The sequence below is a fragment of the Carassius auratus genome, chromosome 50, assembly GCF_003368295.1.
Source record: "Carassius auratus strain Wakin chromosome 50, ASM336829v1, whole genome shotgun sequence".
Taxonomy (NCBI): domain Eukaryota; kingdom Metazoa; phylum Chordata; class Actinopteri; order Cypriniformes; family Cyprinidae; genus Carassius; species Carassius auratus.
In genome coordinates, this window is record NC_039292.1 from 9,262,590 (window position 1) to 9,275,449 (window position 12,860).

The 12,860-nt window shown below is 37.3% G+C and overlaps 2 protein-coding genes across 4 annotated transcripts in view; one reads left to right on the forward strand and one right to left on the reverse strand.

Annotated features, from left to right (window-relative positions):
• Positions 1–345: 345 nt before the first annotated feature.
• LOC113066906 (dnaJ homolog subfamily B member 9-like) lies at positions 346–4,284 on the reverse strand. Of its 2 annotated transcripts, none has more exons than XM_026239027.1 (3): positions 4,199–4,284; positions 3,265–3,489; positions 346–2,629 (listed from the first exon to the last, which is right to left on the reverse strand). In XM_026239027.1, the coding sequence occupies exons 2-3, from the start codon at positions 3,479–3,481 to the stop codon at positions 2,196–2,198; spliced, it is 651 nt and encodes a 216-aa protein (XP_026094812.1). In that variant the 5' UTR covers positions 3,482–3,489; positions 4,199–4,284; the 3' UTR covers positions 346–2,195. The 2 variants fall into 2 exon arrangements, with proteins under 2 accessions (XP_026094812.1, XP_026094811.1); XM_026239026.1 differs by having other exon boundaries at positions 4,177–4,265.
• A 963-nt stretch (positions 4,285–5,247) lies between these two features.
• The window catches only part of LOC113066908 (transcription initiation factor TFIID subunit 4-like), a 44,718-nt gene continuing 37,105 nt past the window's right edge, over positions 5,248–12,860 (forward strand). Inside the window, exons 1-6 of one of the 2 annotated variants that reach the window (XM_026239029.1) lie at positions 5,248–6,434; positions 6,883–7,043; positions 7,870–8,043; positions 8,134–8,256; positions 9,811–9,900; positions 10,312–10,497. In XM_026239029.1, the coding sequence (XP_026094814.1) occupies positions 5,294–6,434; positions 6,883–7,043; positions 7,870–8,043; positions 8,134–8,256; positions 9,811–9,900; positions 10,312–10,497 (1,875 nt within the window). In that variant the 5' untranslated portion in view covers positions 5,248–5,293. Of the gene's footprint in view, positions 6,435–6,882; positions 7,044–7,866; positions 8,044–8,133; positions 8,257–9,810; positions 9,901–10,311; positions 10,498–12,860 lie in introns of both variants that reach the window. The other variant, XM_026239028.1, reaches the window with a different exon arrangement.

Here is a 12,860-nt window from a genome sequence, read left to right on the forward strand (position 1 = left end):
CAATCTATATCTTATTTTACATCAATATCAGGATCTAAGAGCCTTTTAATTTAACATCTTAAAAAACACTTCAGTATAAAGTAATTTAATAAATATGTTAAAATGGGTTTTTAGCAAGACTGTTTCAAACTTCCTCAGTATCATTAATAATTTTAATATTTCTGTTTCTCTTTCTATCCCACGTTCTACCTATATGATATATTCCATGTCAGCATCTACATATGTATATTACTATCAAAACCATATTACAATTATATCCATTCAAGTTTACTGAGGGTACTATAAATATGAGTACTTCCATATCAATAAATAGGTTTTCTGAAAAGAAAAAGGCCATCAAACAAATAGTTTTCAACACTATTTATTGTCAACCCAAGTATACATAGATCTGGGTTCAAACAGCTTATTTTCTGATATACTTTTCATCCATGGGATTACAATAAAGAAGGTGCCAGATGAGTCTACCGAGACTCATTTCATAACAAATATGTCCGCGGGTAACAGTTAAAACACGAGAGCGGCTTTTAAATATTGCACACACACAGGGTTATTCAACAAAACAGGTCACAGATGAAGACATACAGGAACACATCTAGGTTATACATTGTATTTACAAAAAACATTGTCAGGCAAATGCTAAATTGGTACAATCCCCTTGTCTTTGTATTCTTTTTTTTTTGGGGGGGGGGGGTAACACTGCCATATAAAAACAATGAACTCTTATGTTTTTTTACAAACATATAAAATGTTCAGCCAAAATACACTTTGGCGTTAAGAATAATGTTAATCTTGTTGTACATTTCTAAAACAATAGCGGTTTACAAACCCAATCAGGTGACTGATGTCCAATGACAAAAACGGAGACCTACTTTCTCTCATCCATGCAAACTATAATACAAAAGGTCATAAAAGTGCTCCAATCTGTGGGAAAGGCACCTCTCTATCTAATAAGTGTGAGTTTGAAAGAAACTACTTCAGTATAATGAACTATATTATTCACGGCAATGCAGCAAACATTTGTTAAGCTTCACATAAAAATAAGAGACAAGAAGTTCATGAAGATGTGAATCCCAAAGACTCATACCATGAGACTTCAGCTGCACCAACACTGCAACAAAATATGCATCCTTGGATAAGTAGAGAACATAATGGAAGAGCTAAACCGTCTGTCTGATGTTTTCATCAAATTTTTTTTGTATTTCAGGGATGAAAACAAACTCATCAAAAACCTAAAACTGGACTCTGAGGTTAATAAAGGAACAGATCATACAAAAAAAAAAAAAATTCTAAATATGCTGAAATTTTACATTTCTGCAGTGAATGGGTGCCGTCAGAATAGAAGATCAATAAAGAGCATCACAATGTACACCCCAGTTCACAACTCCAGACCAACAATTAACGTCTTGTGGAATGAAAAGCTGCATTTTTGTAAGAAACAAATCTATCAAGAAGACCTTTTAATTTCAAACAGTTGTTTAACTATAAAAGTCCTGTTTATAATATTGCTTTTTCAAGTGAAAACTTCATTTAGTCTGAGTGAGGAGAAAAATGCAATGGTTTACAAGCCAAAACAATTTTAGACAAGTATGTCAGTGGATTTTGATGTGAGAGGACAACAGGGGATGGACTTTTTTTTTTACTGGAGGAAACAATAATATGGTTCATAGACTATATTGGCCAGAAGTGTCAGTTTAAAGTTGAAACGCTTTAAAGATGGATTTGTTTCTTAAAAACACAGAGACATTTAACAGGACATTAATTGATGGACTGGAGTTGCTACTTGTGGATTATTGTGATGTTTTTATTAGCTGTTTGGACTCTCGTTCTGACGGCACCCATTCACTGCAGAGGATCCACTGGTGAGCATGTGACGTTATGCCAAATCACTCCAAATATGTTCCGATGAATAAATAAACAAACTCATCCATTTCTTGTATGGCCCTAGGGTGAGTAAATTTCTAATTTTCATATTGAGGCGAACTGTTCCTTTAAGAGGCCACTACCCAACATAGTGTCAATTATAAATCTCAGTCAAACCGCTGGAAACAAATGCACCCATTCTCATCATAAATAACAGATCAGTCACATGTAAAATCAAACCCCACTTATCACAGCAGCAAATTGAGAACTCCATCTATATCAGACAGGCATAAAAATAAAGGTGTGATGGTCCAATCTGTGGCCCACTCTGATGTTCATGATGAGGTGCAGTCGGTGTACGTGGTGACCATGTTTCCTCTCCGCTGCGTCACCGTTCTGCAGTGCTGTTTGGCTGTGCCCTGAAACCTGCTCTCAGTCCTTTTCATGTGTCGGTCAAATGCAAACATCTTCTCCAGGTCTTCAAACATGTCCTCCAAGACTCCGGAATCAAAAGTACCCTGGAAATGTTTCTTATGGCGGTTGTGTGCTTGCTGGTGGGCCCTGAAGTGCTCATCAAAGTGCCGTTTTGGGCGAGCATGCCTGTTTTGGTTATATATGTCAAAGTCTCTGAACATGTCGTCATAGTTAAAATCAAAGGAATGATGAAAACGCTGCCCTCCTCCTCTGTTCATATCTTCATGGCTGAACGTATTGTATCCTGATTGGTCATAATCTCGCCTTCTTTTCTCATCTGATAGCGTTTCATATGCTGCAGAACGAGTTAAAAATGATGCATGTCAGACTAAACAATTTGAGGAATCTTTTCTTTAAGCAACAAAAGTTCAGACTAATTAATTTTTTAGGCTGCATTTATTTGAAAGAAAATACAGTTACATACATATTACAAATTAAAATGACTGTTTTTAATATTATGTTTTTATTATTTTCATATATTTTAATAGATTTTAAAATGCTATTTATTCCTGCCAACTTTCTATTCATCAAAGAATCCTGAAAAAAGTAGCATGGTTTCCACAAAAATATTAAGCAGAAAAATGGTTTTCAACATTTATAATGATAAAAACCATTATTTATACTTGTCTTGAGCAATAATATATATATATATATATATATATATATATATATATATATATATATATATATATATATATATATATATATAAATAGAAAACAATTATTTTACATTGTAACAATATTTCACAATATTACTTTTTTTTCATCAAATAAATGCCAAGGTGACTACTTACACAAACATGAAAAAATTTGTAAGTATTGCAAGCTTTTGACAGGTAGTGCATATTTACATATATAGCAATTGTAAGTCGCTTTGGATAAAAGCGTCAGCTATATGAATAATGTAATGTAATGTAATATTTGACCCACCTTCTGCAATCTCTCTAAATTTGGTTTCAGCATCGGGGCTCTTGTTCTTGTCTGGGTGATATTTCATGGCAAGCTTGTGAAAAGCTTTTTTGATCTGACGTTCAGAAGCATCTTTTGGCACACCGAGGATGTCATAGTAGTCCTTTCTGGCCAGTATGAGTTCAGTTATCATCACGATGCACACTGCGAACATCAGTGTTGACTGTGCCGTGGCCATTTTTCTGGCTGTTTGATAAGAGGATGGAAGAGTTAAACCAGTCTAAACACTAAACTAATACACAGATAAGAGCTACAACTCTTAATAACATTTGAATAATACATAAGAAGGAATCTGAATATATAGATCTCAGAAAATAAATTATTAAATAAAATATAGACCAATGCAATTTCTCTTATTTGTACAGTGGGAATTATCCAAAGTTTTTTCAACCTGCTGTTTATAATAATATTCACGATACACCACGCCCCCTAGTTAACAGCAGTTTTGCACAACATACAGTTTTAAACAAAATCCAAAATGTAAAACTATGTGTTAAAAATGTAAACTATTTATTTAATAACATTGTATTAAATAGAACATAACTGTTATTTTTTTTTAATCAGATTGTTTAGAATATTGCGTTTGCCAGTGTATGGACAATATTCTATTTTGCGATTTATTTGGCAATGTTATGATATTTTCTTTATATTGTATCATTTATTAAGAATGAGACATCTGAAACTCCCAGTATTACGCCTTTCGAAACCAACTTTCATAAGACTGATGAGCTCGATTAGCCAGCTTGCTAACATGAACATGACGTTTGTTTATCTATCTCTATCGCATTATCAACAATAGATATTTAGACATATTCGCATAATTAAATAATGCTACGTTAATTTAAACAATTAATAATAAGACGTATATTTCACCATATTTAGCGCTTGTACTCACTCTCGCAGACAGCACCGTTAAAATTATTTTTTTTAAAAAGCCGATTCTAGTGTTTTTATTATTTTGGCCGTTCAACACGAATCGCAATTCTATTGGTCCAGCTAAATACCACGTGATCTGCACATGAATCAGACACCAGAAAAGTCACTGTTGCGTTGTATTTACGCAGAGTTCAATCTGTTTAGCGATAGATATCATATTACTAATCAAAGCTTCCCAAACTAAAATCTTATTTCTGATATTATTTACACAGGGTCAAGACAAACCTATCGTTTTTTTTGTCCACAACAGACTTTTAGCAGATCATAGTTTTTTCTTATTCTTATATTTTCTTATTTTTTATATTTAATAAAAAAATTGAATGTAAAAAAAATATAAATAAAACCCACATTTTTCAGACTTCTTATTTTGTTTTTTTTGTTCTTATTTTGTTGAACCTCTGCCTTTACAGTTAGAAACATGTTTATTTTACCCATATTTACATTTATGTATGCTGCCTTTAACTAATAGAAGTAGCATGTTACTTAAATATTATTCTTAATAAGACATGTCGTAATTGAAAAAGACCTGAAAATACATTTAATACAAATATGACCAAAAACAAGACGAATGAGGACAACTCCAAAAATGTATGAAACTATAAAACTGTTTCTTCATCTATAAATATTGCTATTGAAAATAATTATACATGAGTTTAATATCAATTCATTTTATTCGAATATCTAAATATTAGTAATATCAACAAAAATATAAATATATTTATTATCTAAACGTATTTTCATATATGTTTAATTTTAATGTATGTTTACTTATTAAAATGTTATACATTTTTTATCACACACACACACAGATATATATATATAAAATGTAACTAAGTTTCCAAATTTGATTCCAGATATGACAGGGTTATTTTATTTATTTATTTTATAATCTTTATTAGATCTTTACGATACAAACATATGACAGGGTTATGAAGACAGTTGTAAGTTGTAAGTCTTGCTCATGATGTCATTACGTTTCCCACAATGCCTCAGCAGCAAAACAACGCACGCGCCGTGCGCACATAGACAGTAATTTCTCAAGCGTCTCTCAAAGATGGCGGGCGTCCCCGATCCACTGGAAGATATGCTCTACTCCGAAGTGGACGAAAAAGCCGTCAGTGACCTTGTAGGCTCGTTAGAATCGCAGTTGGGTGGACAAAACAAGGCGGTCGGTCCTCAAGGCGACACTAGGAGACCCTCAAACACGCTAAATCCACACTTGGGTAAACTGCCGCCCGCCCAAGTAGGAACAACACTGGAGCAGCAGCGACAGCCAGAGCGAAACCAGGAGGGAAACTCTGAAGAGAACGGTCCGGGTAGGATACCAGCGTCCAGTTCTGTCCCGTCCACCTCGAACCTGACTAACACCTCTGCGAATTCGGTTGCAGTCGCGAAACGGGTGCAATATCATTCATCAAGCCCATCAACTTGTTCAAGTGACGCAGCACCTACAGACTCTCACGCCAATACAAATCACATCGCGTCTGCTGTCCGGACGGTTCCCGCCAGAATACAGACTGTGAACGGAAGCAGTGGCACGTTAAACTCTTCTGTCATCGCTTCTGCTCCTGCTTCTGTGAACGGAATTGACATTGGTTCAGGTGTAGGTAATGGTAAAAGCGACATGTCTGCTCCTACTAGTACAAATACTGCTTTTGTGCCTGCTCAGCCCAGCAGCACACTGCCACATGCGAATATGTCACTAGATAGTCAAGCAAACCCCACCATTGCACTGCACAGGCCTCCTAACACCATCACAAGTATCGTACACAACGGAGGTGACCCCAAAGTCTCAGGATTGCCCGTGCAGGGTGCCGGTCTTGTGCCCACATCTGTGGCATTCACAAACACAGAGCCCAAACCTGATCTTCAAAACCAGATTAAAGCCATCGTCCCGAACAAGCTTCCCGGGACTCCCGTAGGATTGCGCCCCAGCACTCCCACTCAGATTATAGTGTCGTCCAGTCCAGTGGTGACCTCACTTCCTGTGGCAAGCACACCCTCTGTCCTTGCAAAGCCAGCAACGACTGCTCTCGTAGGACAGCCTACGACCCTGTTGAGACCCGGTACCCCCATTCAGGGGACGGCGACTGCGGTGCCCCCACAGCGTCCAGGGGCTCCTACGACCCAGCTGATCGTCAGACCGCAGCAACAAACTACCATTCAGTTACCGCCGGGATTCACCATACCTCCAGGTAAAATCTTAGGAAGCGATAAGGGGACCAGCAGCAAAAAAGAGGGTGTTTATAGGGGCAGGAGGAGCGGAGATTATCTGTCATCATTTAGTCACCCTAATGTTGTTCTAAACCTGAATGACTTTATTTATTTTAATTTATTTGCAGCATAAGATATCATAGAGGAATATTTTGTGTGCATATAATGTGAGTAAATGGGGTCCAAAATAAAATTGGACCCCATTGACTTTGTGTATAATAAAAAAACTTTGATTGTGGTCACATTTACCATAGTTTTGCGAATGCTATAGCAGAAAGTAAGTCAAAGTTTTGGAATGACATGAGTGTAATAAGTCAAATTTAAATTTTAGAGTTACATTTTTCCTTAATTACTCCTATATGATTTGTTGAATTTTTCCTTTATTACTCCTATATGATTTGTTGAATTTTTCCCTATGTTCTTGTTAAGGTATGGTGCTGGTACGCACGGAGGCTGGACAGCTGGCACTGGTTCCTCAGCAGGTCCTAGCCCAGGCCAAAGCTCAGAACCAAAATAAAGGCACCCTGTCACCAAGACCTGCTACACCCACCGCTGGAACGGCTTTCAGAGTCACTACACCTGTTGCCCAGGTATGAGCAAGACAGGTCATCTGAAAGCATTTCAAACTCTTGCTGCATCATAATATTGTTTTGGCCGTGAATAATAACTATAAAGAAAGACCATCTCTATTGCAACTTTCATTGCATCTTTTTTCCATGCAGTGAAATTGAATGGTGTATTGCACATTTGTACTCCACTAATGAAATGAAATGGTTCTCCTGTTTTGTTCCAAAGTAAAATCAACTTTAAATGAGTCCATATGACCTTTGAAGTGTTCTGAAACCAAAGGATAGCTTTGTGTGGTGAAAAGGCTTAAATGTAAGTGATTTATTTACAGATAATCTCGTCCTGATTTTACAGTCAAATCAAATGAGGTGCCGCTTGTTTGACAGTGACAACAAACATCATTTCTCGAGTGGCTTGGAACCAAACATCATGACATCTCATTTGATTGGCTTCTGTTAATCACACACAAGACTATTAAACGTTCTCAGATTTGGTAACTGGCGCTTAAATAAAATGTTTTTTTTTAATGCTTTTTTGCCCTTTTTGACGTTTAATAACCTGTGGTGAACTTCTATTGAATCATTTTTTTTATGTGCATTGTTCTACGATAATTGTTTTGTCTGTTCTGCTAAAAAAAAAGACTACATATGGGTTTGGAATCACTTGAAAGTGGGTGAATCATGGCTGTTTTCATTTTTGGATGAACCGTTCCTTAAATGTGTTGTTTATTGTGTTATTTCAATCTGTACAGTTCAAACTGAAAGCTTGGGCAAAAGATTTATTTTTATTGTGGTGCACAAACCACTTGAACCATTCCTTACCTCAGCTTGGCTTTTACTTTTGTAGCAGAAGACAGCAGTGGTGACAATCACCTCGGCTCAGAAGCCCACCACCACAGTCATTACAGCAGGGGCCCGTGTGCAGCCTGCGCCGCAGACAGTCCTCAAGCCCTCCGTGTCCCCTCAGAGTCCCATCACCACCCCTGCTGCTGCCCCAGCTAACAGAGCCCCTGTCCTCTCTCAGGTACTGCTAAACCGTTTTCATTCATAATGTCACTTACTATTAATGGACATGAATTCTATTTCATTAAAATACTGGGACTTTTCATTTCAGGAAATGCAAGAGAATGTAAAGAAGTGCAGGAACTTCCTAGCGACGCTCATCAAACTGGCATCCCATAATTCCCCCTCGCCAGAAACATCTCGGAATGTGAAGGCACTAGTGCAGGATCTGCTGGTAAGCCTTAGCTTTTTAGTGTAGCTCTGCATCACTAGCAGCAATGTTTTGATTGAGACACTTCATTATTGTTTCACTGTCAATAAACCAATTGATCTAGTAGTTCATTTCCTCTAGTGATATTCTTATTCTAACCTATAGATGTCAGCAGTTGCAGGGCTCAAAATAAACCTTTTCCTTTTTTCAGACAGGGCAGTAAAGGTGTTTATACATAGCCACATTATGGCTGCTCTGTTGCTGCAGAAGCACTTTTGTGTACATTTTATAGTTTAAATTTGGCAAAGTTGTCATTTTTCTTTTTTTTTTTTTTTTTGATGTTTTTACCTTTGTTTTTGTTACTTAATTTTTTTTTTTAACATGCATAATTTGCCACAAGGCTATGAATTCACACCTAATGCCCCTGATTACCATTGTGTAAACATTTATTTATTATAGCATGCGGGTAAGATGTTAATAAACCCACACAGAATATTAGATCCAATCAGACATATGAAAAAAGCAAAAGTAATTCAGCGGTACCTTGTATTCTCTCTTTCATCCTCTTAAAACATCTTTACATCAGCGCATCTTGTCTGCACTAGAAGAGAGCCGCTGCACGCTGCGATAACCAGACTTTCGCTCGCGTTTAGAGACGGTTAAAAGAAATGTCAGTTGCCTGATCGGGTCATTGTTGCATGTTGCATGCAATTAGTTTAACTCATTGGGTTAAAAGTCTGTTGATATCACCATTATTTAATATGGCTGTTAACACAGAAGTGATGAGACCTGTTTTCCGGGTTTAGTCAGGTGACATTCGGCAGCCAAAATCACACAAAATTATGTCAAAATGCCCGCCCTGCGGAGTATCCTCATAAATGTAAGTAATTGTTGAGAAAGAAATCCATTTGCGGTCTTTAAGGCACAGCCGCCTAATAAAGCTGTCATTAATGTTAATCAAACAACAAAAGAAAAGAGAGCTCTTGATCACTGCTCTTGACTAAATAACTTGCGTAACTTTAATTATAAGGATTCATCTGTTTTTAATGTACAATGTAATGTTAATTTCTGTATATTTCTATCCCTGAATATTAGGATACTTGTTAGACCTAAACGGTTTCCTTAATGCAAATTAGGTTCTGAGTTTAGTTGATAATATTAGGTAAATAAATTATAATATTCAGGGATGTGATATCTTCTCTGCGTGGAGTAACATCTGGCACAATCACAGTTTGTACTTCTTATTAAAACAAATATAAAGCAAATAAGTATCATTAATAGTCATTAAATTTAGTTAACATACACTGTGTGGAATTTGAACAGATTTTTATTCCTATTTTGATGTAAACTTGTAAATTAATGAACAGTCATGAATATTGTCTCAAAAGTCATGGATAAGTCATATTGGTAAAAATGTGTATGAATCATGTATTTAAGGCATTTCAAGGCATTAAAAGATTTATTGAAACAAACTTTCAGTACTTATATACTGTGACAGGAGTAAATCTTTTCATAAAGCATGTGCGGTTTTATCTGTGATATAACTGATGTGCATTTTGCCTTCTAAAATCTGCAAAGGACGCAAAAATTGAGCCTGAGGAGTTTACAAATCGCCTTCAGACGGAGTTGAAATCATCTCCTCAACCGTACCTGATCCCTTTTTTGAAGGTAGGACTCAAAAAAAAAGTTGCACTTATTGTTCTTAATTCGAGAAACCAAAAACATGTAAATTCTGTTATCATTTGCTCACCCTCATGTCTTTTTGTAAAACATAAAGGAAGAAATTTAAAAAAAGATGGTAACTAAATTGTTTCAGTTCTAATTGACTTCCATTGTGTGGACAAAAAAAACCCAACAACAACGAAAATCAATGGAGACTGAAACTGTTTTATCAACATTCTTCAGATGTTTACTTTTGTGTTCAGCAGAAGAGATAAAATAATACAGGTTCTGAACGACATGAAGGTGACTAAATGATGACAGAATTTAAATGTTTGGGTGGGCTATGCTTTTAAGACGCAAAATTTAGCTTTTGTGTTTACATAAACTTGAAATTTGTCTCCCCTTCTCTTTGTACAGAAAAGCCTGCCTGCTCTGCGTCTGACTCTTCTGAATTCCCAGCAATCTTTAACTCAGCTGTCTCAGACTGCTACTACATCCACCCCACTGTCGGTGAACACAATTAAAGCTCCAGCGCCGAGCACACAGCCCACCACTGTATCTGCCATCAGACCAGCTGCTGCCCTGGCTTCCACTACAACCATGGTACTCATGCTTTCCTAGGGTCTATTGTAGGCTTGGGCAATATATTGAGCATCCAATGGGTCTCATTCATGAAACATTCATAAATATATGAGTAAATATCTGAGTTATTTGCGCGTAAAGAGAACTTCCCGAAAACTCTTCTCCTGATTCACAAAAACTTTGTAAACGTCAAATGTGATAGTGAAATGTGTTTTAATGAATTCCAATCAGTCGTAAATGGGACGCGATTGCACTCTCACGCTCAATTACCATAAATCCCGCCTATTAAATCCGACTGACAACTATATATGAGCATCATATTATGACACCAAAAGAAGGATTTCAACATGTCTTCTCAAAAGCGACTGAAAAAGAAAAATTTCTTCGCTGCAGAAATTGAAGTTTTATTATCAGAAGTTCATTCAAAATGTCACGTTTTATTTTCAAGCATACTAGTGGCATATCAGGTCCTAAAAAAGGAAGTTTGGCAGCATATTACAGATCCTATTACTGGCTCTCATAATAAAAGTTAAAAGAAAAACCGTATGTAATTAATATATATAATATTTTTTTCAAAATGCTGTGTAAATATGTACCCGATTAAGGTGAATTAAAATGCAGCTGTATTAATGAGCAAAACGTTCAGACGTTAAACGCACTATTTACGCGTGGCTGGGAGCAGGTGTAGATTTATTTTGTACCAACTAACATTTGGAAAATACGAACGTTTTAATGAATTCGAAAATTTACGCCAAAACCACTTTACACGCGATTTACACAAAAATTCGTTCTGCTCATGTTTCATGAATGAGACCCATTGTGTGTGTGTATGTGTGTATATATATATATATTAGGGCTGCACGATATTGGGAAAAAAATGACATTGCGATATTTTATTTTTCTGCGATATATATTGCAATATTTTTTCTTACAAACAAATGGGGTGAGCACACTTACATTCTCATTTTAAATGATTTAAACATCGACACCATCGTGTCAATTGATTAATATGCGCGAGGGAGAGAGAGCAAGACAGAGCTGGTGTTGTTTGAAAATGGCTCGCTCTCTCTACAAAGGTACATATTGCAAAAGCATTGTACATATCAGAATAGAAAAAAATTAAAATTACATGCAAAATAAATCCATATACATTTCTATAAACATTGATGGTACTTCTAATGTACTCTCTCTGTCTCTCTCATGCGCGCTCTCTCTCTAACAGCAGCGCGCCAGCCCAGCGCCGCGTCCTAGGCACGGTTCTGTTGTGTAAAGACCATAGGTAAAGACACAGAAAACGCAAGGCAGCCACCACGCTTCTGGGACGCTTCAGACACGCAACGCTCACGCCACGCAGCCAGTGTATCACCGGCCTCTGTCTCTCTCGCGCACGCTCTTTCTCTCTGTCTCTCTCTCGCGCGCGCTCTCTCTCTGTGTATCTCTCGCTCGGGCTCTTTCTCTCAGTCTCTCTCGCGCGCTCTCTCTCTCGCTCCTGTTAAACTTGCATGTGTTTTTCAGTCCTGTCAATGATAAACTTTCACTCTATGATGGTTCAGCTGTGCAATTAATTCACGAATCGCATTCGTCAAGGGCCGGGGAGCAGCTGGCCCATACAGTTAATGAATAACGGATCAACTACGACAGCCTACATCGCACATCCTGTGATGTGACTATCGTGGATTCGTACATCGCGATATCGATGCTTAAACGACACATCGTGCAGCCCTAATATACATATAAATATACATAAAAATAAATATATTAGGGGTGTAACGGTACATGTATTCGTGCCGGACTGTTTCGGTACAGGGTTTTTGGTACGGTGCACGTGTATACCGAATGAACGAATGCAATATTTTGTGCACGGAACATATGTACATTTTCGTGTTTCCAAACGAACATATTAAGTGGCGGAGGTCTCCGCGTTCAGCGCAAATCCCGCCCTGCAGCTGATTCTAAGGCCGGTGATACACTGGCTGCGTGGCGTGAGCGTGACGTTTCTGCTGCGTGTCAGTTGCGTGACGCCTGCTTTGCGTTTTCTGTGTCTTTACACACCAGAATCGTGCCTGACTCGGCGGCGCTGGCGCATTGCTGCTACTGTAGGTGACATATAGGGAGACCACAGACAGACCAGGATCTTGACTTCACAACAACAATATCTATACTTCATGTTGAGCATAAATATAAAGCCTACTGATAAAGGACACTGTCAACAGTATTGACGGCAAAATAGACTATGTTTGACAGGAGCAATATGCCAGTGTGTCACCGGCCTAAGGTTTTCAAAAGGCATCATGCGAGTGTGAACATCACTACAACTAGGAAAAAAACTAATGAAATTCAAATGCAGCTCCCGTTGGCATTTAAACCCACAAAATTCTCTTAAT

Bases quoted from the DNA above. Each gene is read 5' to 3' on its own strand.
- LOC113066906 (XM_026239027.1), bottom strand. From the start codon at position 3,481: ATGGCCACGGCACAGTCAACACTGATGTTCGCAGTGTGCATCGTGATG. The intron at 2,630-3,264 runs GTGGGTCAAATA...CTCGTTCTGCAG, and splicing joins ATTTAGAGAGATTGCAGAAG to CATATGAAACGCTATCAGAT.